The 26,695-nt window shown below is 37.2% G+C and overlaps 1 protein-coding gene across 4 annotated transcripts in view; it reads left to right on the top strand.

Annotated features, from left to right (window-relative positions):
- Window positions 1–26,695, top strand: part of LOC123529181 (protein dispatched homolog 1-like) — a 139,116-nt gene that overhangs the window by 95,113 nt on the left and 17,308 nt on the right. For all 4 annotated transcript variants that reach the window (XM_053518338.1, XM_053518343.1, XM_053518334.1 and 1 more), the window contains 2 exons: window positions 5,648–5,771; window positions 24,445–24,679. In XM_053518338.1, coding sequence (XP_053374313.1) covers window positions 5,648–5,771; window positions 24,445–24,679 — 359 coding nt within the window. The remainder of the gene's footprint in view (window positions 1–5,647; window positions 5,772–24,444; window positions 24,680–26,695) is intronic.

The following is a 26,695-nucleotide window of genomic DNA, read 5'->3' as shown; positions in this document are numbered from 1 at the left end:
ACAGAGAGAAATGTCTGATATGATCATGGAGAAATGTCAGATACTGACTGAAAAAAATGTCTACTTCTGACATGGTGAAATGTCCGATACCGACAGAGAGAAATGTCTGATACTGACATGGAGAAATGTCTGATACTGACAGAGAGAAATGTCTGATAATGACATGGAGAAATGTCTGATACTGACAGAGAGAAATGTCTGATACTGACATGGAGAAATGTCTGATACTGACAGAGAAAAATGTCTGATAATGACATGGAGAAATGTCTGATACTGGCATGAAGAAATGTCTGATACAGACATGAAGAAGTGTCTGATAATGACATGGCAAAATGTCTGATACTTACATGAAGAAATGTCTGATACTGACAGTGAGAAATGTCTGATACTGGCATGGAGAAATGTCTGATACTGACATGGAGAAATGTCTGATACTGACATAAAGAAGTGTCTGATAATGACATGGCGAAATGTCTGATACTGACACGGAGAAATGTCTGATACTGGCATAAAGAAGTGTCTGATAATGACATGGCGAAATGTCTGATACTGACATGGAGAAATGTCTGATACTGACATAAAGAAGTGTCTGATAATGACATGGCGAAATGTCTGATACTGACATGTAGAAATGTCATGCTGACATGGAGAAATGCCTCATACGGAAATGAAGAATTGTCTGATACTGACAGAGATAATTGTTTGATAATGACTGGGAGATATGTCTCATACTGACTGGAAGAAATGTCTTATACTGACATGGAGAAATGTCTGATACTGACAGAGAGAAATGTCTGATACTGACAGAGAGAAATGTCTGATACTGACCTGAAGAAATGTCTGATACTGACATGGAGAAATGTCTGATACTGACATGGAGAAATGTCTGATACTGGCATGAAGAAATGTCTGATACTGACAGAGAGAAATGTCTGATACTGACCTGAAGAAATGTCTGATACTGACATGGAGAAATGTCTGATACTGACATGAAGAAATGTCTGATACTGACAGAGAGAAATGTCTGATACTGACCTGAAGAAATGTCTGATACTGACTACTGACATGGAGAAATGTCTGATACTGTCTGAGAGAAAGGTCTGATGTCTGTCATGGAGAAAAGGGGAAAATGTCTGATACAGACTGGGAGAAATGTCTGATGACTGTCTGGTAGAAATGGGAGATTTTTTTTCCAAGTTAATGATATTGTGTTCTTTGGAAAATCCTTGCTTTCAGATTTGTTTTGCTTTGAAGTTTAGTTATATTAATGTACTCTGGTAGACAGTGTCTTTATCTCTGACACTTGGAAGTGTGGCAGGTTTGCAGGATTTTCTGTTATAAAATATGCAGTGTCGTGTTACCTCCTCTCAACACATCTGGCCTATCTTGGTTATTTCTTTGCATATACTTTAGATATTAATGATTTAAAACACTAATCAATAGAATACCAAAAAACCTATTTATTACACAACTGCTTTCAAGTAATTGATGTAAAACTGAAAAAAATATTGTGTATTTATGGAAGACTTCGGCATATTGACACTCAAATCTTAGCTGAGTAATGTCCCCTTGGCACCTGGTACCTAAATTGAAGTTTTTGTGCCCCTCACCCCACCTCAGTTAAAAGGCACTGATCTCCAGATCATATGACAACAAGAATAAAAGAATTTTTTATATGTAAGAAAATTATTGCTATATTTCTTAAGAAGGTAGGCCTTGAAAGTATATTATAAGTTAATTATGGAAGCACAGAAGAATTAGATGTTTTTACTAATTTTTCCATTCGAAATTGAAAAGCGTTTGTAGCGGTGTACTGGAGGTAAACTGCCTTAATTATGAACCTTTATATTTAACTGCCAGAAAGTACATATTCCTCTGTGGTATATATATTGGTCAAGACCGCAGGAAAATATTTACAATGCCATCATACACAGGAGACCAAGGTTTGATTCCCAACTTGAGCATGTTTTTTTAGCCCACCATCATCAGATGGTGGGCTATTAAAATCACTCTGCGTCCGTGGTCCGTCCGTCCGTCATTCCGTCCGTCCGTCCGTCCGTTAACAATTTCTCGTTATCGCATCTCCTCAGAAACTGCTGGGGGGATTTTGACCAAACTTTGTCAGAATGATGTATTGGTACCCTAGTTGTGTCCCCCTGAAAATCAGACTGGTTCAACAATTTATGAGTGAGTTATGGCCCTTTGTTTATTTCTATAATTTATATAGATTTATATAGGGAAAAACTTTGAAAACCTTCTTGTCCAAAACCACAGAGCCTAGGGCTTTGATATTTGGTATGAAGCATCATCTAGTGGTCCTCTACCAAGATGATTCAAATTATTTCTCTGGGGTCAAATATGGCCCCGCCCTGGGGGTCACATGGTTTATAAAGACTTATAAGGGAAAAACTTGAATAACCTCTTGTCCAAAACCACAGGGCCTAGGGCTTTGATATTTTGTATGTGACATCATCTAGTGGTCTTCAACTAAGTTTGTTCAAATTATATCCCTAGGGTCAAATATGGCCCCGCCCTGGGGGTCATATGGTTTACATAGACTTATATAGGGAAAAACTTTGAAAATCTTCTTGTCCAAACCACAAAGCCTAGGGCTTTGATACTTGTAATGTAGCATCATCTAGTGGTTCTCTACCAATTTTGTTCAAATTATCCTCCTAGGGTTAAATATGGCCCCGCCCCGGGGGTCACATTGTTCATATAGACTTATATAGGGAAAAGCTTTTAAAATGTTCTTGTCAGTAACTACAACATTCAAACTTGGACCACATGTATATTTTTGAGTGGCAAGATGAACCTTGACATGAGTTGACCTTGATTTTGACCTAGTGACCTACTTTCACATTTCTATAGCTACAGCCTTTAAATTTGGACCACATGCATAATTTTGTGCACTGGAAAAAACTTTGACCTTTATTTTGACCTACTTTCACATTTTTTAAGTTACAGGCATCAAATTTGGACCATATGCGTAGTTTCGTGTTTCAAAATGAAATTTGACTTTGATTTTGACCTAGTGACCTACTTTCACATTTCTCAAGCTACAGCCTTCAAATTTGGACTACATGCATAGTTTTGTGTACCGAAAAAAACTTTGACCTTGACATTGACCTAGTGACCTACTTTCACATTTTTGAAGGTACAGGCTTCAAATTTGGACCACATGCATAGTTTTGTATTCTGAAATAAAATTTGACCTTGATTTTGACCTAGTGACCTACTTTTACATTTCTCAATCTACAGCCTTCAAATTTGGACCACTTGCATAGTTTTGTGTACTGAAATGACCTTTGACCTTTACATTGACCTAGTGACCTACTTTCACATTTTTAAGGTACAGGCTTCAAATTTGGACCACATGCATAGTTTTGTATTCTGAAATAAAATTTGACCTTGATTTTGACCTAGTGATCTACTTTTACATTTCTCAAGCTACAGCCTTCAAATTTGGACCACATGCATGTTTATGTACCGAAACGAACTTGACTTACATTGACCTAGTGACCTACTTTCACATTTTGAAGTACAGCTTCAAATTTGAACACATGCATAGTTTGTATTCAAGTAAAATTGACATGGATTTTGACCTAGTGACCTACTTTTACATTTCTCTAGCTACAGCCTTCAAATTTGGACCATTTGCATAGTTTTGTGTACTGAAATGAACTTTGACCTTAAGATTGACCTAGTGACCTACTTTCACATTTCTGTAGCTACAGGCTTCAAATTTAGGACCACATGCATAGTTTTGTGTACCGAAATAAGCTTTGACCTTGACATTGACTTAGTGACCTACTTTCACATTTTTGAAGGTACAGGCTTCGAGTTTGGACCACTTGCATAGATTTGTGTTGTGTATGGAAATGAAATTTGACTTTGAGCTAGTCAATAAGTCTTGAAATTTGGAACACTCAAAAATGGCACATTGGTGGGCGCAAAGATCACTCTGTGATCTCTTGTTTCTCTTGATTTGACATTTTAAGATAGTTTAGAAACAAAAACTTCTGTTCTAATGTTCATTATATACGACCAAACTTCAGTTATAAAGAAAGATAACTTTTTAGCCAAAATCTGCAGTTCTTTGCCCTTAAAAGTAAAAATAATCTTTTGGTTGGAACAGGCATGCAAATCTTAAAAACTGTTGTGCTTTCAATTAAATGTTTGAATAATATACAAGTTATTGGAATGTATTGTTTATGTTATTAAATTTAGAGAGTATTGTTGTTGTTGCCAGTACAATGTTGAGGAATTCTGTTTTTGCATAGTTTTTTTATTCATACATACTTTTGGCCTCAAAGCAAAATAGTTTATAGACTAGTGGGAATCAGTTGTTAGAGCCCTTTAAAATAAATATCTCTGCAGTAAAATCTCTTTCTGAAAAGAAATTGCAATATCTCTGATGAGCCTAGAGAAAAGGTGTTCTGAGAAAATATCAGTGTCAGTATGAAGAAAGAATAAGCTTTATTGTAGATTACTTGATCTCAACAGACTTTGTAAGTCTATGAAATAGTCAGCATTACTAACAAATTACAGTAATTAACCAGGATTTCTCTGCCATAATATTTAACCCTCATCATGCTGGACACGATTGATTCTGCCGTTGCGACCAGTGTAGATCATGATCAGCCTGCACATCCATGCAGTCTGATCATGATCTGCACTGTTCGCCATTTAGTCAGTATCTTTTTGGTAAGCCCCCCTTTTAACAGTTAATGGTACTGTCCAAATTGGAAGATGGACAAGTTCATTATAGAAATCTATCATGGTAAGGGTTAAAGCTTGCCTGGCTTTTTTTGACTGTGGTAAGCAGAAAGATAGATCAGTGATGAACTAATTTGAGTATATAATTGAAGCTGCTCTGAGGAGAATAGTTTGCCAAGATTCATATTAACATAATGAGAAAGTCCTTTTTGTCTCTAAATTGTTGCCGAAAATAGATTTCTTTCATGTTTTTTTTATTGCTGTTTTTTTTTTTTTTTTTTTTATCCCAGATGATATTGCCTGTGCTTCATATGTTATAAGTGATCCAGTAACTTGGTTGAAAATTAACTTAAGACAGTCCTAAATTTAATAGCCAAGGTGTGTTGTATGAGTTCACATAGAAATAAAGTTCTATGAAGAAATTATTGCTTTCATTTTGTTTTATAATTGTGAATCGGCTTATATTTGTGAAATTAGCAGTTATCGAAAAAAAGCAAAATGACTTAAACTTACAGTATGACTAGTAACAGATTTTTGCCTTAAATCTCTGTGAATTTTTTTTCTTCCCCGTTTTGGTGCTATAGTGCATGTAGACACTTTATTTTCAGCGTATTCTTGATACAGATCAATAAATTTGGATATTTTCGGACTGTCCAAGACTAGAAGCTACAACCTTTAAATTCTGCAGGCTAGCTATTTATGATGATATGCGTACATTGGGATGAGAATTGGGTATTGTGTTTCAATTTCCACATGAGTTTTGATACATATTAAATGAAAACTCTATTACGTATTTTGTACGCAAATACACATCTTATCTGTTGCTGTGAGTATCTATACTGTTTTAGTCTGAAAAGAACATGGAAGTTAACTAGTACTTTTTCTATTTGCTCAAAATTTATATTTTTTGTTTCTTGTTGTTTTTCAGCTATGCTCGAATATTAGCCCATTACCCCTATGTGGTGCTGATTGCTGTACTAGTTGTGTCAGTGACCTGCTTGATTGTCACAGTAACCATTGGCGACAGACCAAACTTTGAGGAACCAATGGCAGTAAGTATATATTTAGTAACAAGTCTGACTGGAGACTTTAAGCTTACCTTAGCACATAGTGCTCATTTTAATCACCTTGTGTCTTATCAATGTGCATCAGTTGTCATGTTAGTTTTGCATTGTCAAAAATTTCATTGTTAACACTCCAGAAGTCATCATTTTGCCGGGTCGTAATGAAACTTAAGTCAGAATGTTTGCTTCAGTATCATAATGGATTAGTTCAGTACTGGGTCATGTAGTATTTTCAGCTTGATCTGTGTGAAACTTGGTCAGAATGTTTGCGTTTATTTGAAATTCAGTCATTTTGGGATAAAAAATTAGATCACTGAATCAAATCATAGAAAACTCTTATAAATACTCCAGATTCTAAGTTTTGTTCCTGATTTACATGAAATTTGGTAAGGTGTTGTCTTTTTAGAAGCAGTCTTGATTTTGAAACTTGGTCATATTGGGTTAAGAAGTAGGTCACATGATCAAAGCATAGAAAAACCTTGTAAACACCCTGCAGAGGCCATATTGGTGATACATCTGGTCAGAATGATCTAGATATAATTTGAAAGTAAACACATAGGCTGCAAGGTCAAATAATCATAGGGGCCTCCGTGGTCGAGGGGTTAAGGTCTCTGACTTCAAATCACTTGCCCCTCATCGATGTGGGTTTGAGCCTCACTCGGGGCGTTGAATTCTTCATGTGAGGAAGCCATCCAGCTGGCTTACGGAAGGTCGGTGGTTCTACCCAGGTGCCCGTTCGTGATGAAATAATGCACTGAGGGGCACCTGGGGTCTTCCTCCACCATGAAAACTGGAAAGTCGCCATATGACATAAAATGTGACGGTGCGACATTAAACCCAACCAACCAACCAATTAATCATAGAAAAAGAAGAAGCATCATTTTCTATTTAATCTACATGAAACTTGGTGAGAATGTTTTTCTCTATGAAATCTAGGTCATGTGGTAAGGGCTCAAAACTACTGGGTCATATCTTAGAACACGTTAGAGAAAAGTTAGGGCAATTCTTAAAAAGTAAGGTCAGGGAATTGTTAGGGATATGGTAATATGTTATTCTAGTTTTCATGAAATAAATTCATTGCCAATTCCAAAATCTCTTGAATGTTTGGTTGAATGTATATCTGAAAGTATGTTTGTTTGTTTTTCAAATTTTAAATGAGTAAGCATATGGTGTGTCTTCAGTATTTCTAAACCATGCTCAAATCCAGACCCCTAGCAGAAAGGTCAAGGTCATCTGTAGAGGTCAAAGTTTCTGTGTATGTAACTTCTGTGTAAATAAATGAATAAATAACTTGGCATAAACAGTTACCATTATTCAATGATGTGTTGTAAGACCTGGACCCAGGGTAGCCCAGAGGTCAAAGTAAAAAATAATGATCACATATTTCACTCCAATTTATATCTTTTGTATACATACATGCTAGGATCATATTCAAATGACATATTGGTACAAACATTCCCCTTAACAATACCCTTACAGAAGAAAAAGGCCTGCTGCGTACTCTTGCTGTGTACATACAGCGTATATGATGCGTACATGATGTGTACTGAAATCAAGGGCTTTAAATAGTACGTAGGATATACACCGCATATACACCGATAGTACGTTTGTAGTACACTTTTGACATGCAAATGAGCTCTGCCGCGTACTACTTGCTGCGTACATGCTGTGGACTACATAGTACACAGGATGTACGCTGGAGGAATTTAGTATGCGGGAAATAGTACGCAGCATGTACGCGGCACATACACTTTTCACATGCAAATGAGCCTGCGGTGTACTACCCCTGCGGCGTACATGCTGTGTACTCCTGCGGCGTACATGCTGTGTACTCCTGCAGCGTACATTCTGTGTACTCCTGGCCCGAGTCCTGCGGCGTACATGCTGTGTACTCCTGCTGCATACATGCTGTGTACTCTTGTGGCAAAACTGCTGTGATAATGTAAATTCCTTACCCCACCAACTTTCTTATGCAAATGCTGATCATTTGGACAGAAAAAAGATAAGTGACATGCATCAATAAGTATTTACCCTTACCAAAATAATGTAGACTGATGTTATCAAATAAATTAGTATGCTTTTCTTCATCCACTTTTCAATGAAATAAATCAATTTTTGTAGCCTGTAATTTGGTAAACATCTGAAGAAAATGGCGTAACTGCATCAAGGGGAAACAACTTTAATGCAACTAAATATAAATGTTATAAATTTCGAAGTATCTGCGGTGTACATGCAGTGTACTATTTTCTTGTACAAGTCCCTCCTGCGTACATGCAGTGTACTCCTTAAATTTTCAGAGTCTGTGCTGCGTACTTGAAGAGTATTAGTGACCTCCTGCGTACATGCTGTGTACTCGTCGAAATAGTACGCGGCATGTACGCGGCATGCGGTGTATGTAAAATGTACTCCTCTGGCGTACTACTGTGTTCGCGGCATATACACAGCAAATACGCAGCATGTACGCCACAGAGGCTTGCTTCTGTAAGGGTAATGACTCTTCGCTCAAAGGTCAAGATTACATTTACTGGTCAAAGATGCTGGTTTTTAGCTCATCTTATTTTTTGAAAAAAAATAATGAGTTATTGTCATCACTTGAGCGGTTGTCGGCGTCGGCGTCGGCGTTGCCTGGTTAAGTTTTATGTTTAGGTCAGCTTTTATCCTAAACTATCAAAGCTATTGCTTTAAAACTTGCAACACTTGTTCACCATCATAAGCTGACCCTGTACAGCAAGCAACATAACTCCATCCTGCTTTTTGCAATAATTATTGCCCCTTTTGGACTTAGAAAATCATTTTCTTGGTTAAGTATTATGTTTAAGTCAACTTTTCTCATAAACTATCAAAGCTATTGCTTTAAAACTTGCAACAGTTTTTTACCATCATAAGTGGACACTGTACATCAAGAAACATAACTCTATCCTGCTTTTTGCAAAAATGATGGCCCTTTTTAGACTTAGAAAATCATGGGTAGGACAATATTTCTATTATACAAAAAAAATCAGATGAGCGTCAGCACCCGCAAGGTGGTGCTCTTGTTTTTAATTATCTATAAATATTTAAGTATAAAGAGGGATACTCAAGTAACATTTAAAGGTTAAATAAATATTAACAGTATCTTTTTCCAGTCCATTAATTCTTGCCTATATGTAACCTAGCGTCTGAGCATGCATTAGGGATAGATATTCCTGTCTTTCCCTAGGGAAAAACCTTGTCTAAAATAGCATGCACTTAGGTGACGTCAGATAGTACTGGCACTATTATGACATCATAAACTATAGGAATAAACTGGCTAAAGCTTGGTTTTTCATTTCACACTGTCCCTCGGGTAGGGAAAACCCATCTTACATCCTTATAGTACAGTATAGGTGTTCTATTACAGGACTCACGCTTCTGTGTCCTAATCAGATAGCAGTGGGTATCCATGCCCTATGGACACAGATCTAGTTTAAATTTTGTGAGTTTGTGGTGTTAAATACATGTTCAAGACTATTTGAAAATGAAAAGGTAAAAATGGGCTAATTTCACGAAATGAAGAATGCAAATTCGAAATGATCTACAGTATTTTAAAACTAATTTACTTTTTATTTTCATTTCCTCATCCAACAAATCAGTTTTGAAAAAAAATGTAATAGTTAATTCAGAATTTTTTCTTTAGAGGATTGTCCCAAGGCTAAATGTGTGCTTTGGAAGAGAACTATTGCAGTAATTTAATTAATTTTTGGCAAGAACATCAGCATGTGCAAATGTTTAACAAGTTTTCAGTTTAATTAGGCAGGACACCAACAGTGTAATGCATTTCTTTTTTAACATTTTTTCTGTAAAATGTTGTTACCTGGGGGGGCAGATATTTCAGTTATAACTTTCCAGTAAACAGCATGTGGATATGGAATCTCATTTAGATTTATGCATGCTGTCCTGGCAGCATCAATGGATCAGGCTTCTTGACAAATTAATGACAGTTTGAAGAAAGTTGGTAATTACATAAATCAACAAGACAAAAAACAAGCTGCTGTGGATATGTTTTCTGTCAGATGGAAAACAACATGTAAACATTCAGCTAGATTGGTGATTAGTGTGAAATGAATGCTGAAACTTCTGGTTGATTTTATGAAAGTAAGATAAAACTCACATTGTGTATAGGTTGTTGTTGGTAAGGGGTAGTATTTTGTTAAAATCATGAGGTATTATCCCTCCCATTGGAATATTAAATGAGAGATATTGCTTTTACTAGGGGCATACTGTTTTTACTGTAGACATAATGCTTTTACCAGAGACATACAGTAAAATTCCTACTTACGACCACGTCGAAATTACGACCGCACCGCTAATACGACCGATTTTGCAAAGAACGGAATATTTCCTTCTTAAAACCAGTGGTCGTTTGTCCGAAAATGCGACCAGACCGCTAATCCACTAATGCAACCACCAATTTCAGAATTTCTTGGACTTAAGTCATCAACACCCAGTTCTATGGTCTATGGTGAGACAGGTGTTAAACCGCTTAGTATAGATATTGAATCTAGAATTATTACATACTGGGCTTATTTGGTTAAACCTGTTTATCCAAAACTATCTAGTTTGTCTTACAATATTATGTTAAGTCATTTTAGGTACACAAATCCTGTTCCAATACGCATGTTTGAATGGATTAAAAATGTTAGAAATATTTTTATAAAATGCGGATTATACAATATATGGGACACTCATGATTTTGTAAACTACACCTGGTTATCAGCCACCATTAAGCAAAAATTGTCAGATTTATTTTTAAACAAGTGGTATTCCGATGTAGATAGCTCAAGTAAATGTAAAATTTACAAATTATTTAAAACTGATTTTAAATTTGAAGACTATTTGTTAAAAACACCATCAAAATTACTGATGTTTATGATAAAATTTAGAACTAGAAATCATAAGATGCCAGTTGAAACTGGAAGCTGGAATGCAGTTGATTATAATTTGAGAATATGTAATTTATGTAACACCAGTATAGGAGATGAGTTCCATTATTTATTTGAATGTCAGTTTTTAGCTCGACTATTCATAGAATAGTAGAGCTATTGGACTCACCCATGCGTCGGCGTCCGCGTCGGCGTCCGCGTCCGCGTCCGCGTCCCGATTTGGTTAAGTTTTGTATGTAAGCTGGTATCTCAGCAACCACATGTGGGAATGGATTGAAACTTCACACACTTATTCACTGTGATAAACTGACTTACATTGCACAGGTCCCATAACTCTATTCTGCTTTTTTACAAAATTATGCCCCTTTTTCGACTTAGAAATTTTTGGTTAAGGTTTTGTATGTAAGCTGGTATCTCAGTAACCACTTGTGGGAATGGATTGAAACTTCACACACTTATTCACTGTGATAAACTGACTTACACTGCACAGGTCCCATAACTCTATTTTGCTTTTTTACAAAATTATGCCCCTTTTTCGACTTAGAAATTTTTGGTTAAGGTTTTGTATGTAAGCTGGTATCTCAGTAACGACTTGTGGGAATGGATTGAAACTTCACACACTTATTCACTGTGATAAACTGACTTACATTGCACAGGTCCATAACTCTATTTTGCTTTTTTACAAAATTATGCCCCTTTTTCAACTTTCGTATTCATTCAGTCGACAAGGCTGTTGAATAGTCGAGCGTTGCTGTCCTCTGACAGCTCTTGTTTAAGTTAAGAAGAAGACATTTTCTTAAATCGGAATACTATACACCACCAAATGTAAACAAGATCAATAGATTAATGAATATTGCAAGTATAAATGTGTCTGAATACAATAAGCTATGCAACTTTGTAAAGGAAATTATTGCTAAATTTATGTAGATGTCACACTGAGAAGATTAATGCCATATCTATTTATTTTATAGGCTACTTATAAGTTAGGCTAAGAAAAAAAAACGTTGTTCTCTCCCGATAATCATATATTAACTATATATTATTAATCATGTTTTCTATTATCCACTATTGTATATGATAACGATTATTTGTTTCTATGCCTTTTTGTTGCCTCACATGTTTAAGTAATATTATGTATACCTCATGTTGTCATGTATTGTGACCTGAGAGAAATAAAATGAATTGAATTGAATTGAATTGAATTGAATAGAACTGTTTGATTTTTTCACACTTAATTAATCACCGCAATTACGACCACTCAAATTTTTCTGTATGTTACCGCAAATCGCCGCGGGAATTAACACATGCGACATCGTGTTAACACGTTAAGCGAGTACATTGTGTATTTATCCATTAATTGCTAACAAGTCTTTTAAACGTTATCAAAACAACGTATCAAACTGTTTGATTGTCTGAAATTGTTTTAACATAAGAAATTGTTGAATTAACTAATTTGTTTGTAATTAGACGAATGCCCGCTGATCGAATTGACTGGATTAAAATGGATTTAATTAGTTCTAAACGGTGTTTGTTAATGTTATTATTAATGTAAATACGTTTGGGATTTCAGCGGAGAATGAAGTTTGAAAAGGTTTGATATTGTTGTAATTGTCTTTAACTGGACAAATTTCAAATCATTATCAGTTAAGTGCGTCCTTAATTAATACACAGTTTGATCCGTAATTCTTTGATTAACACAGTGATCAAGCATTTAAGGCTAAAGAAATTAAAGAAAATAAAGCTACATATAAATTGAACACTGTGTTTGCCATTATTGCGTCTTGATTGTATTCCAATGTGTTATTATCTGCCAGACTCCTAGGAGAGATCGCCGTGACGTCACGCGTTAACATCTGTTTATCTGGTGGTTGGCAAAACAAATGATTTTAACACCGTTTGCGTATTGAATCAGAATTTTTAATTTTTAATAACTTTTTTGCTCATTTATGGATTTTCAAAATTCAAAAAGATTTGAAATACTAACAATCTTCATATTTTTGTATCCAAATATCTTTTTTCAATGAATAACCGTTTTAAATGACATATAATTTTAAAAGCGGCGTAGTGATTTTCACAACCTTTAGAAAAACAGTGTAAGTTAAGCGTTCATAATTAATCCATTTTATTTCGAAATAACAATTAAAAGTAATCAATAAATTGCTTGTTTTATAACCTTTCCATTGATCAAAAAATTATTTATGTAATTTGTGTTTTAAGAAAGTTTAGACCGTTAGAAAAACATCACTGTTTACAAAAAACATGGACGGTCGGCTTCTGCCCACCCGATCACTGTCTTATCAGTTCTAAAAATAGAATTTGTATACAAACACGATCTCTCCTATAGCCTTATCCACTAATCAGACCAGACCGCTAATAAGATCAGTTTTACAAAGAACCATGGGTGGTCTTAATAGCGGAATTCTACTGTACTACTTTACTGCTTTTACCAGAGACATACTTCTTTTACCAGTGTCATACTGCTTTTACCACTGTGTCACACTGCTTTCGTCAGAGACATACTGCTTTTACCAGAGACATACTGCTTTTGCAAGGGACATACTGCTTTTACCAGAGACATACTGCTTTTAACAGAGATATATACTGCTTTACTGCTTTTACCAGATACATACTGCTTTTACTATAGATGTACTACTTTTACTATAGACATACTGCTTTTTCCAGTGACATACTACTTTACTGCTTTTACCAGAGACATACTTCTTTTACCAGTGTCATACTGCTTTTACCAGTGTCACACTGCTTTCATCAGAGACATACTGCTTTTACCATAGACATACTGCTTTTACCAGAGATATACTGCTTTACTGCTTTTACCAGACACATACCGCTTTTACTATAAACGTACTGCTTTTACCAAAGACATACTGCTTTTGCCAGAGACATACTGCTTTTACCAGAGACATACTGTTTTTAGCTCACCTGTCACAAAGTGACAAGGTGAGCTTTTGTGATCGCGCAGCGTCCGTCGTCCGTGCGTCCGTGCGTGCGTAAACTTTTGCTTGTGACCACTCTAGAGGTCACGTTTTTCATGGGATCTTTATGAAAATTGGTCAGAATGTTCCCCTTGATGATATCTAGGTCAAGTTCTAAACTGGGTCACATGCAGTCAAAAACTAGGTCATTAGGTCTAAAAATAGAAAAACCTTGTGACCTCTCTAGAGGCCATATATTTCACAAGATCTTCATGAAAATTGGTCAGAATGTTCATCTTGATGATATCTAGGTCAAGTTCGAAACTGGTCACGTGGGTTAAAAACTAGGTCAGTAGATCTAAAAATAGAAAAACCTTGTGACCTCTCTAGAGGCCATATTTTTCATGAGATCTTCATGAATATTGGTCAGAATGGTCACCTTGATGATATCTAGGTCAAGTTCGAAACTGGGTCACGTGGGGTCAAAAACTAGGTCAGTAGGTCTAAAAATAGAAAAACCTTGTGACCTCTCTAGAGGCCATATTTCTCAATGGATCTTCATGAAAATTGGTCAGAATGTTCACCTTGATGATATCTAGGTCAAGTTCGAAACTGGGTCACGTGGGGTTAAAAACTAGGTCAGTAGATCTAAAAATAGAAAAACCTTGTGACCTCTCTAGAGGCCATATTTTTCATGAGATCTTCATGAATATTGGTCAGAATGGTCACCTTGATGATATCTAGGTCAAGTTCGAAACTGGGTCATGTGGGGTCAAAAACTAGGTCAGTAGGTCTAAAAATAGAAAAACCTTGTGACCTCTCTAGAGGCCATATTTTTCAATGGATCTTCATGAAAATTAGTCAGAATGTTAACCTTGATGATATCTAGGTCAAGTTCGAAACTGGGTCACGTGGGGTTAAAAACTAGGTTAGTAGATCTAAAAATGGAAAAACCTTGTGACCTCTCTAGAGGCCATATTTTTCATGAGATCTTCATGAATATTGGTCAGAATGTTCACCTTGATGATATCTAGATCAAGTTAGAAACTGGGTCACGTGGGGTCAAAAACTAGGTCAGTAGGTCTAAAAATAGAAAAAACCTTGTGACCTCTCTAGAGGCCATATTTCTCAATGGATCTTCATGAAAATTGGTGAGAATGTTCAGCTTGATGATCTCTAGGTCAGGTTCGAAATTGGGTCATGTGCAGTCAAAAACTAGGTCAGTAGGTTGAAAAATAGAAAAACCTTGTGACCTCTCTAGAGGTCATATTTTTCACGGGATCTTCATGAAAATTGGTGAGAATGTTCACCTTGATGATATCTAGGTCAGATTTATAAGTGGGTCACGTGCCTTCAAAAACTAGGTCATTAGGTCAAATAATAGAAAAACCTTGTGACCTCTCTAGAGGCCATATTTTTCAATGAATCTTCATGAAAATTGGTCAGAATTTTTTATCTTGATGATATCTAGGTCACATATGCTCAAAAACTAGGTCACTATGTCAAATAATAGAAATAACGACGTCATACTCAGTTCAACACTGGGTCATATGGGGATAGGTGAGCGATTCAGGACCATGATGGTCCTCTTGTTACTAGAGACATACTGATTTTACCAGTGATATACTGCTTTTACCAGTGATATATTGCTTTTTCCAGAGACATACTGCTTTTACTTGAGACATACTACTTTTGCCATAGACATACTGCTTTTACTTGAGACATACTGCTTTTTCCAGGGACACACTGCTTTTGCCAGAGACATAGTTACTGCTTTTACCAGTGACATACAGCTTTTACCAGTGGTATATTGGTTTTTCCAGGGACACACTGCTTTTGCCAGAGGCATACTGCTTTTACCAGAGACATACTGCTTTTACCAGAGACATACTGCTTTTGCCAGTGACATACTGCTTTTGCCTTGACCAGAGACATACTGCTTTTGCCAGAGACGTACTGTTTTTAGCTCACCTGTCACAAAGTGACAAGGTGAGCTTTTGTGATCGTGCTGTGTCCGATGTCCGTCGTCTGTGCGTCCGTAAACTTTTGCTTGTGACCACTCTAGAGGTCACATTTTTTGTGGGATCTTTATGATAGTTGGTCAGAATGTTCATCTTGGTGATATCTAGACTAAGTTTGAAACTGGGTCACTTGCCATCAAAAACTAGGTCAGTAGGTCTAAAAATAGATAAACCTTGTGACCTCTCTAGAGGCCATATATTTCACAAGATCTTCATGAAAATTGGTCAGAACGTTCACCTTGATGATATCTAGGTCAAATTCGAAACTGGGCCACGTGCCTTCATAAACTAGGTCAGTAGGTCAAATAATAGAAAAACCTTGTGACCTCTCTAAAGGCCATTTTTTTCATGGGATCTGTATGAAAGTTGGTCTGAATGTTCATCTTGAAGATATCTAGGCCAAGTTCGAAACTGGGTCACGTGCGGTCAAAAACTAGGTCAGTAGGTCAAATAATAAAAAAACCTTGTTACCTCTCTAGAGGCCATACTTTTCATGGGATCTGTATGAAAGTTGGTCTGAATGTTCATCTTGATGATGTCTAGGTCAAATTTGAAGATCTTCATGAAAATTGGTCAGAATGTTCACCTTGATGATATCTTGGTCAAGTTTGAAACTGGGTCACGTGCCATAAAAAACTAGGTCAGTAGGTCAAATAATAAAAAAACCTTGTTACCTCTCTAGAGGCCATACTTTTCATGGGATCTGTATGAAAATTGGTCTGAATGTTCATCTTGATGATGTTTAGGTCAAATTTGAAACTGGGTCAACTGGTCAAAAAATAGGTCAGTAGGTCTAAAATTAGAATAATCTTTTGACCTCTCTAGAGGCCATATTTTTAGCTCACCTGTCACAAAGTGACAAGGTGAGCTTTTGTGATCGCGTGGCGTCCGTCATCCGTCGTCCGTCCGTCCGTCTGTGCGTTCGTGCGTGCGTAAACTTTTGCTTGTGACCACTCTAGAGGTCACATTTTTCATGGGATCTTTATGAAAGTTGGTCAGAATGTTCATCTTGATGATATCTAGGTCAAGTTCGAAACTGGGTCACGTGCCATCAAAAACTAGGTCAGTAGGTCTAAAAATAGAAAAACCTTGTGACCTCTCTAGAGGCCATATTTTTCATGAGATCTTCATGAAAATTGGTCAGAATGTTCACCTTGATGATATCTAGGTCAAGTTCGAAACTGGGTCACGTGGGTCAAAAACTAGGTCAGTAGGTCTAAAAATAGAAAAACCTTGTGACCTCTCTAGAGGCCATATTTCTCAATGGATCTTCATGAAAATTAGTCAGAATGTTCACCTTGATGATATCTAGGTCAAGTTCGAAACTGGGTCACGTGGGGTCAAAAACTAGGTCAGTAGGTCTAAAAATAGAAAAACCTTGTGACCTCTCTAGAGGCCATATTTCTCAATGGATCTTCATGAAAATTGGTCAGAATGTTCACCTTGATGATATCTAGGTCAAGTTCGAAACTGGGTCATGTGGGGTCAAAAACTAGGTCAGTAGGTCTAAAGATAGAAAAACCTTGTGATCTCTTTAGAGGCCATATTTCTCAATGGATCTTCATGAAAATTGGTCAGAATGTTCACCTTGATGATATCTAGGTCAGTTTCGAAACTGGGTCACGTGGGGTCAAAAACTAGGTCAGTAGGTCTAAAAATAGAAAAACCTTGTGACCTCTCTAGAGGCCATATTTCTCAATGGATCTTCATGAAAATTGGTGAGAATGTTCACCTTGATGATATCTAGGTCAGGTTTGAAACTGGGTTACATGCGGTCAAAAACTAGGTCAGTAGGTCTAAAAATAGAAAAACCTTGTGACGTCTCTAGAGGCCATGTTTCTCAATGGATCTTCATGAAAGTTGATCAGAATGTTCCTCTTGATGATATCTAGGTCAAGTTCGAAACTGGGTCACGTGCGGTCAAAAACTAGGTCAGTAGGTCGAAAAATAGAAAAACCTTGTGACCTCTCTAGAGGCCATATTTTTCATGAGATCTTCATGAAAATTGGTGAGAATGTTCACCTTGATGATATCTAGGTCAGATTCAGAAGTGGGTCACGTGCCTTGAAAAACTAGGTCATTAGGTCAAATAATAGAAAAACCTTGTGACCTCTCTAGAGGTCATATTTTTCAATGGATCTTCATGAAAATTGGTCAGAATTTTTTATCTTGATGATATCTAGGTCACATGTGCTCAAAAACTAGGTCACTATGTCAAATAATAGAAATAACAACGTCGTACTCAGTTCAACACTGGGTCATGTGGGGATAGGTGAGCGATTCAGGACCATCATGGTCCTCTTGTTCAATGTATCTTCATGAAAATTGATCTGAATGTTCACCTTGATAATATCTAGGTCACTTTCGAAACTGGGTCACATGCGTTCAAAAACTAGGCCAGTAGGTATAAAAATAGAAAAACCTTGTGACCTCTCTAGAGGCCATATTTTTCATGAGATCTTCATGAAAATTAGTGAGAATGTTCACCTTGATGATATCTAGGTAAAATTCAAAACAGGGTCACGTACCTTCGAAAACTAGGTCAATAGGTCAAATAATAGAAAAACCTTGTTACCTCTCTAGAGACCATATTTTTCAATGGATCTTCATGAAAATTGGTCAGAATTTTTATCTTGATAATATCTAGGTCAAGTTCAAAACTGGGTCACATGATCTCAAAAACTAGGTCACTATGTCAAATAATAGAAAAAACGATGTCATACTCAAAACTGGGTCATGTGGGAAGAGGTGAGCGATTCAGGACCATCATTGTCCTCTTGTTACTTAAGAGACATACTGCTTTACCAGTGAAATATTGCTTTTACCAGAGACATACTGCTTTTACAAAAGATATACTGCTTTTACCAAATACTAGAGACATACTGCTTTTACCAGTAATATACTGCTTTTTAGCCCACCATCATCAGATGGTGGGCTATTAAAATCACTCTGCGTCCGTGGTCCGTCCGTCCGTCATTCCGTCCGTCCGTCCGTCCGTCCGTCCGTCCGTTAACAATTTCTCGTTATCGCATCTCCTCAGAAACTACTGGGGGGATTTTGACCAAACTTTGTCAGAATGATGTATTGGTACCCTAGTTGTGTCCCCCTGAAAATCAGACTGGTTCAACAATTTATGAGTGAGTTATGGCCCTTTGTTTATTTCTATATTTTACATAGATTTATATAGGGAAAAACTTTGAAAACCTTCTTATCCAAAACCACAGAGCCTAGGGCTTTGATATTTGGTTTGAAGCATCATCTAGTGGTCCTCTACCAAGATGATACAAATTATTTCTCTGGGGTCAAATATGGCCCCGCCCTGGGGTCACATAGTTTATAATGACTTATATAGGGAAAAACTTTGAATAACCCCTTGTCCAAAACCACAGGGCCTAGGGCTTTGATATTTTATATGTGACATCATCTAGTGGTCTTCAACTAAGATTATTCATATTATACCCCTAGGGTCAAATATGGCCCCGCCCTGGGGGTCATATGATTTACAGAGACTTATATAAGGAAAAACTTTGAAAATCTTCTTGTCCAAACCACAAAGCCTAAGGCTTTGATACTTGTAATGTAGCATCGGCTAGTGGTTCTCTACCAAGTTTGTTCAAATTATCGCCCTAGGGTCAAAAACGGCCCCGCCCCAGGAGTCACATGGTTCATATAGACTTATATAGGGAAAAGCTTTTAAAATGTTCTTGTCAATAACTACAACATTCAAATTTGGACCACATGTATATTTTTGAGTGGCAAGATGACCCTTGGCATGAGTTGACCTTGATTTTGACCTAGTGACCTACTTTCACATTTCTATAGCTACAGCCTTCAAATTTGGACCACATGTATATTTTTGAGTGGCAAGATGAACCTTGACATGAGTTGACCTTGATTTTGACCTAGTGACCTACTTTCACATTTCTGAAGCTACAGCCTTCAAATTTGGACCACATGCATAATTTTGTGCACTGGAAAAAACTTTGACCTTGATTTTGACCTAGTGACCTACTTTCACATTTTTAGCCCACCATCATGATGATGGTGGGCTATTAAAATCACTCTGCGTCCGTGGTCCGTCCGTCCGTCATTCCGTCCGTCCGTCCGTCAGTCCGTCCGTCCGTCCGTCCGTCCGTCCGTTAACAATTTCTCGTTATCGCATCTCCTCAGAAACTACTGGGGGGATTTTGACCAAACTTTGTCAGAATGATGTATTGGTACCCTAGTTGTGTCCCCCTGAAAATCAGACTGGTTCAACAATTTATGAGTGAGTTATGGCCCTTTGTTTATTTCTATAATTTATATAGATTTATATAGTGAAAAACTTTGAAAACCTTCTTGTCCAAAACCACAGAGCCTAGGGCTTTGATATTTGGTATGAAGCATCATCTAGTGGTCCCCTACCAAGATGATTCAAATTATTTCTCTGGGGTCAAATATGGCCCGCCCTGGGGGTCACATGGTTTATATAGACTTATAGGGAAAAACTTTGAATAACCTCTTGTCCAAAACCACAGGGGCCCAGGGCTTTGATATTTTGTATGTGACATCATCTAGTGGTCTTCAACTAAGATTGTTCAAATTATACCCCAAGGGTCAAATATGGCCCCGCCCTGGGGGTCATATGGTTTACATAGACTTATATAGGGAAAAACTTTGAAAATCTTCTTGTCCAAACCACAAAGCCTAGGGCTTTGATACTTGTAATGTAGCATCATCTAGTGGTTCTCTACCAAGTTTGTTCAAATTATCCTCCTAGGGTTAAATATGGCCCCGCCCCGGGGGTCACATGGTTCATATAGACTTATATAGGGAAAAGCTTCTAAAATGTTCTTGTCAGTAACTACAACATTCAAACTTGGACCACATGTATATTTTTGAGTGGCAAGATGAACCTTGACATGAGTTGACCTTGATTTTGACCTAGTGACCTACTTTCACATTTCTGTAGCTACAGCCTTCAAATTTGGACCACATGCATAATTTTGTGCACTGGAAAAAACTTTGACCTTTATTTTGACCTAGTGACCTACTTTCACATTTTTGAAGGTACAGGCATCAAATTTGGACCATATGCATAGTTTTGTGTTTCAAAATGAAATTTGACATTGATTTTGACCTAGTGACCTACTTTCACATTTCTCAAGCTACAGCCTTCAAATTTGGACTACATGCATAGTTTTGTGTACCTAAAAAACTTTGACCTTGACATTGGCCTAGTGACCTACTTTCACATTTTTGAAGGTACAGGCTTCAAATTTGGACCACATGCATAGTTTTGTATTCTGAAATAAAATTTGACCTTGATTTGGCCTAGTGACCTACTTTTACATTTCTCAAGCTACAGCCTTCAAATTTGGACCACTTGCATAGTTTTGTATTCCGAAATAAAATTTGACCTTGATTTTGACCTAGTGACCTACTTTTACATTTCTCAAGCTACAGCCTTCAGATTTGGACCACATGCATAGTTTTGTGTACCGAAACAAACTTTGACCTTTACATTGACCTAGTGACCTACTTTCACATTTTTGAAGGTACAGGCTTCAAATTTGGACCACATGCATAGTTTTGTATTCCGAAGTAAAATTTGACCTGGATTTTGACCTAGTGACCTACTTTTACATTTCTCAAGCTACAGCCTTCAAATTTGGACCACTTGCATAGATTTGTGTTGTGTACGGAAATGAAATTTGACCTTGAGCTAGTCAGTAAGTCTTGAAATTTGGAACACTCAAAAATGGCACATTGGTGGGCGCCAAGATCACTCTGTGATCTCTTGTTTAAGGTACAGGCTTCAAATTTGGACCATATGCAAAGTTCCGTGTTTCAAAACGAAATTTGTCATTGATTTTGACCTAGTGACCTACTTTCACATTTCTCAAGCTACAGCCTTCAAATTTGGACCACTTGCATAGTTTTGTGTACCGAAAAAAACCTTGACCTTCACATTGACCTAGTGACCTACTTTCACATTTTTAAGGTACAGGCTTCAAATTTGGACCACATGCATAGTTTTGTATTCCGAAATAAAATTTGACATTGATTTTGACCTACTGACCTACTTTTACATTTCTCAAGCTACAGCCTTCAAATTTGGACCACTTGCATAGTTTTGTGTACCGAAATGAACTTTGACCTTTACATTGACCTAGTGACCTACTTTCACATTTTTAAGGTACAGGCTTCAAATTTTGACCACATGCATAGTTTTGTATTCCGAAATAAAATTTGACCTTGATTTTGACCTAGTGACCTACTTTTACATTTCTCAAGCTATAGCCTTCAAATTTGGACCACATGCATAGTTTTGTATACCGAAATGAACTTTGACCTTTACATTGACCTAGTGACCTACTTTCACATTTTTACGGTACAGGCTTCAAATTTGGACCACATGCATAGTTTTGTATTCCGAAATAGAATTTGACCTTGATTTTGACCTAGTGACCTACTTTTACATTTCTCAAGCTACAGCCTACAAATTTGGACCACTTGCATAGTTTTGTGTACCGAAATGAACTTTGACCTTAAGATTGACCTAGTGACCTACTTTCACATTTCTGTAGCTATAGGCTTCAAATTTAGACCACATGCATAGGATTGTGCACCGAAACAAACTTTGACCTTGACATTGACCTAGTGACCTACTTTCACATTTCTCAAGCTACAGCTTTCGAATTTGGACCACATGCACAGTGTTGTGTACAGAAATAAAATTTGACCTTGAGGTAGTCAGTAAGTCTTGAAATTTGGAACACTCAAAAATGGCACATTGGTGGGCGCCAAGATCACTCTGTGATCTCTTGTACTGGTGAAATACTGCTTTTTCAAAAGATATACAGGTTTTACCAGTTACGTACCAGACATGTATTGCTGTTTTTACCAGTGAATACTGCTATTACCAGAGACATACTGTTTTTACCAGTGAATACTGCTATTACCAGAGACATACTGCTTTTACCAGTGAATACTGCTATTACCAGAGACATACTGCTTTTACCAATGAATACTGCTATTACCAGAGACATACTGTTTTTACCAGTGAATACTGCTATTACCAGAGACATACTGTTTTTACCAGTGAATACTGCTATTACCAGAGACATACTGTTTTAACCAGTGTTTTCCTCATGTCTGTATGCCCATCTTTGACATATGAACTTCCTCTTTAAGTGCCTGGTTAGGAAAGATCAACGGCAGGTCTTGTTGTAGATGTTATATTTTCAGTATAATTTTTAGTGGAGTTGCTGCACGCAGAATCTGGACTATAGTCAAGGAAGGGATTTTATATTACTGGGCACATATCTTACCTATTATTAAATAATGTGTTTGTTGGAAGATCTAGGCCCATAATTCCAAGTTCAAGGTAACAGATCTATAAGAATGATAATAAAAACAACAACTTTATTTAAAGAAGCAACACAATTGGGCAAGCCCAGTCTTCCTTGTGAGCCTCTGGCAAATGTACATCTAGGTCAAAAGTTTTCACGGCATGTTTCATGTCCTGTTAATAAATCTTACCATCTATCAAGAGGTTGTGATATACCTTGGCACCAGTGTTCCCAAAGATGAGACAATTTAGGTTAAACATATTTTTATCCAAAAGAAATATGAAAACTTTACAATGTAACAGTTGAGGAATTAGACAGAAAGCTATGTTAGCTTATACTTGTCCTCTCCTAAAATGATGATTTTATCCAAGACTCGGACCTGTAGCGTTGTTCTTTACCAGTGATAGTTTCAAATACAGTTCTCAGATTTCTAAACTCTCAGAAAGACACAATAAATTGTTGTCTTAAACTGTTTTAAAGATGAATGTCTATGTGTGCATTATTAACATGTCCAAGGTGGCCTTTCAGAGATGTTTTTCTACTTTGTATAATTACCTTACTAAAAAATGTTACAAGTCACGTAGGTCTCCAGGACAACCCTTCTGTTAACTTTCTCAAAGCTCAAATTGTATGGAAAGGTTGTCATTCAGAACTGATTAACCTTTACACTGATCACTGTATAAGATGAAACTCAAGGGAGAAATTGGCAAGATTAATCAAAAGCTCATTTCCATTGTGTCTTAATCAAATTTGTGTTTTCTGGGTGACACTCTGAACTTAAGTTTCCTATACAACTCTCTAGTTTCCAATATTATTGAACTAGCAGGAGTAAAGTAATGAGTTAGATAATTGTTGATCAGTCAAAGGTTTGTAGGTTCAGACCCCTCCTTGGTAACCATCCTCATCTTTAAACACCAATCCTGGTTCCAAGATTATAAAGCAGTCTCAGAAATCTAACATGCAATTTTATGATTCTGAACTTAATTTTGAATGACAAGACTTTAAGTGTTGTACCAAGTGCTGGTTTTCCAGGAAGCATTCCAGATGCGTGTTAAAGGTTAGTGCTTTAACTGAAATAATGTGTAAAGGATATGTGAGAGATTTCTTTACATGTGAGAGTTTTGAAGATGTGTGAGAGCTTTTAGGACATGTGGGAGTTTTGAGGGTGTGTGGGTGCTTTGAGGGCATGTTGGAGCTTTGAGGACATGTGAGAGCTTTGAGGAAGTGTGGGAGCTTTGAGGACATTTGAGAGCTTTTAGCAAGTGTTGGGAGCTTTTAGGAAATGTTGGGAGCTTTGAGGATGTGTTGGAGCTTTGAGGACATTTTAGAGCTTTGAAGATATTTGAGAGCTTTTAGGGAGTGTGGGAGCTTGTACCATATCTAAAGCATGAAAGTCAACTTTTATTCTGATAACGATCAAATACATATCACATAAGTTGACAGAATGTAACATAATTTTTGTATCTTTTCAGGGATTTGAGCCACGTGGTACTGAAATCAGTAATCGACTTACAGCGTACAAGAACCTGGTAGATGACCCAGATTTGTCACCCATACCACAAGATCAGGAAGCAGTCATCCAACAGCCTGGTAACAAGCTGCTCTTCCTTGAAACTGCCTACCTAAAAAGTAATGCCACATCACCCATTTACAGATTTAAACGAGCAAGACGGAAAAGACTGAAGCCTTTCTTCTGTGATGTCCCAGGTTTGTTGGCTTTAGTTTAATATCCTTTCTACCATCTACCTGTTTGTGTTGGTTGCCTCTATTCTGCTTGTTTATGTTGGTTTTTACCAATCTACTTCCTTATATTGGTTCTGGCAAATCCACCTGTTTTTCAGCTGGTAGGTTTGAAAAAGTTTAAAATGTTTTAATAGAATTTTGAGGTTGGGAGACCAGGCTTTTTAATGGAGTGGGTACAGAAGCAGTGAGCATTCTGCTTCTTTAACAGATGGATTACTGCTTCTGTCCTGTGTTACTGTACTTGCTTCTTTAGAAGATGGGACAAACCTTTCTCCTTTATTACAGTACCTGCTTCTAGCAGCTCAGTGTTACTGTCCAGTGTTATGGTACCTGCTTCTTTACTGGATGGACCATTGCGTCTGTCCTGTGTTATGGTAACTGCTTCTTTACTGGATGGATCATTCTGTCTGTCCTATGTTATGATACCTGCTTCTTTGTCTGGATGGACCATTGCGTCTGTCCTATGTTATTATACCCCCTCCAAACATGTTTGAGGGGGGTATATAGGAGTCAGTTTTGTCGCGTCCCGTCCCGTCCCGTCCCGTCGCGTCCCTAAATCTATTATTAGCCCACCATCATGATGATGGTGGGCTATTAAAATCACTCTGCGTCCGTGGTCCGTCCGTCCGTCATTCCGTCCGTCCGTCCGTTAACAATTTCTCGTTATCGCATCTCCTCAGAAACTACTGGGGGGATTTTGACCAAACTTTGTCAGAATGATGTATTGGTACCCTAGTTGTGTCCTCCTGAAAAACAGACTGGTTCAACAATTTATGAGTGAGTTATGGCCCTTTGTTTATTTCTATAATTTAATGATTTATATAGGGAAAAACTTTGAAAACCTTCTTGTCCAAAACCACAGAGCGTAGGGCTTTGATATTTGGTATGAAGCATCATCTAGTGGTCCTCTACCAAGATGATTCAAATTATTTTCTGGGGTCAAATATGGCCCCGCCTGGGGGTCACATGGTTTATATAGACTTATATAGGGAAAAACTTTTGAATAACCTCTTGTCCAAAACCACAGGGCCTAGGGCTTTGATTATTTTGTATGTGACATCATCTAGTGGTCTTCAACTAAGATTGTTCAATTATACCCAAGGGTCAAATATGGCCCGCCTGGGGTCATATGGTTTACATAGACTTATATAGGGAAAAACTTTGAAATCTTCTTGTCCAAACCACAAAGCCTAGGGCTTTGATACTTGTAATGTAGCATCATCTAGTGGTTCTCTACCAAGTTTGTTCAATTATCCTCCTAGGGTTTAAATATGGCCCGCCCCGGGGGGTCACATGGTTCATATAGACTTATATAGGGAAAAGCTTTTAAAATGTTCTTGTCAGTAACTACAACATTCAAACTTGGACCACATGTATATTTTTGAGTGGCAAGATGAACCTTGACATGAGTTGACCTTGATTTTGACCTAGTGACCTACTTTCACATTTCTGTAGCTACAGCCTTCAAATTTGGACCACATGCATAATTTTGTGCACTGAAAAAACTTTGACCTTTATTTGACCTAGTGACCTACTTTCACATTTTTGAAGGTACAGGCATCAAATTTGGACCATATGCATAGTTTCCTGTTTCAAAATGAAATTTGACATTGATTTTGACCTAGTGACCTACTTTCACATTTCTCAAGCTACAGCCTTCAAATTTGGACTACATACATAGTTTTGTGTACCGAAAAAACTTTGACCTTGACATTGACCTGTGACCTACTTTCACATTTTTGAAGGTACAGGCTTCAAATTTGGACCACATGCATAGTTCTGTATTCTGAAATAAAATTTGACCTTGATTTTGACCTAGTGACTACTTTTACATTTCTCAAGCTACAGCCTTCAAATTTGGACCACTTGCATAGTTTTGTGTACTGAATGACCTTTGACCTTTACATTGACCTAGTGACCTACTTTCACATTTTTAAGGTACAGGCTTCAAATTTGGACCACATGCATAGTTTTGTTATT

This window comes from Mercenaria mercenaria, chromosome 1 (assembly GCF_021730395.1).
Source record: "Mercenaria mercenaria strain notata chromosome 1, MADL_Memer_1, whole genome shotgun sequence".
NCBI lineage: Eukaryota > Metazoa > Mollusca > Bivalvia > Venerida > Veneridae > Mercenaria > Mercenaria mercenaria.
The sequence above is the reverse complement of the archived record's forward strand: the minus strand, read 5'-3'. Positions and strand labels throughout refer to the sequence as shown.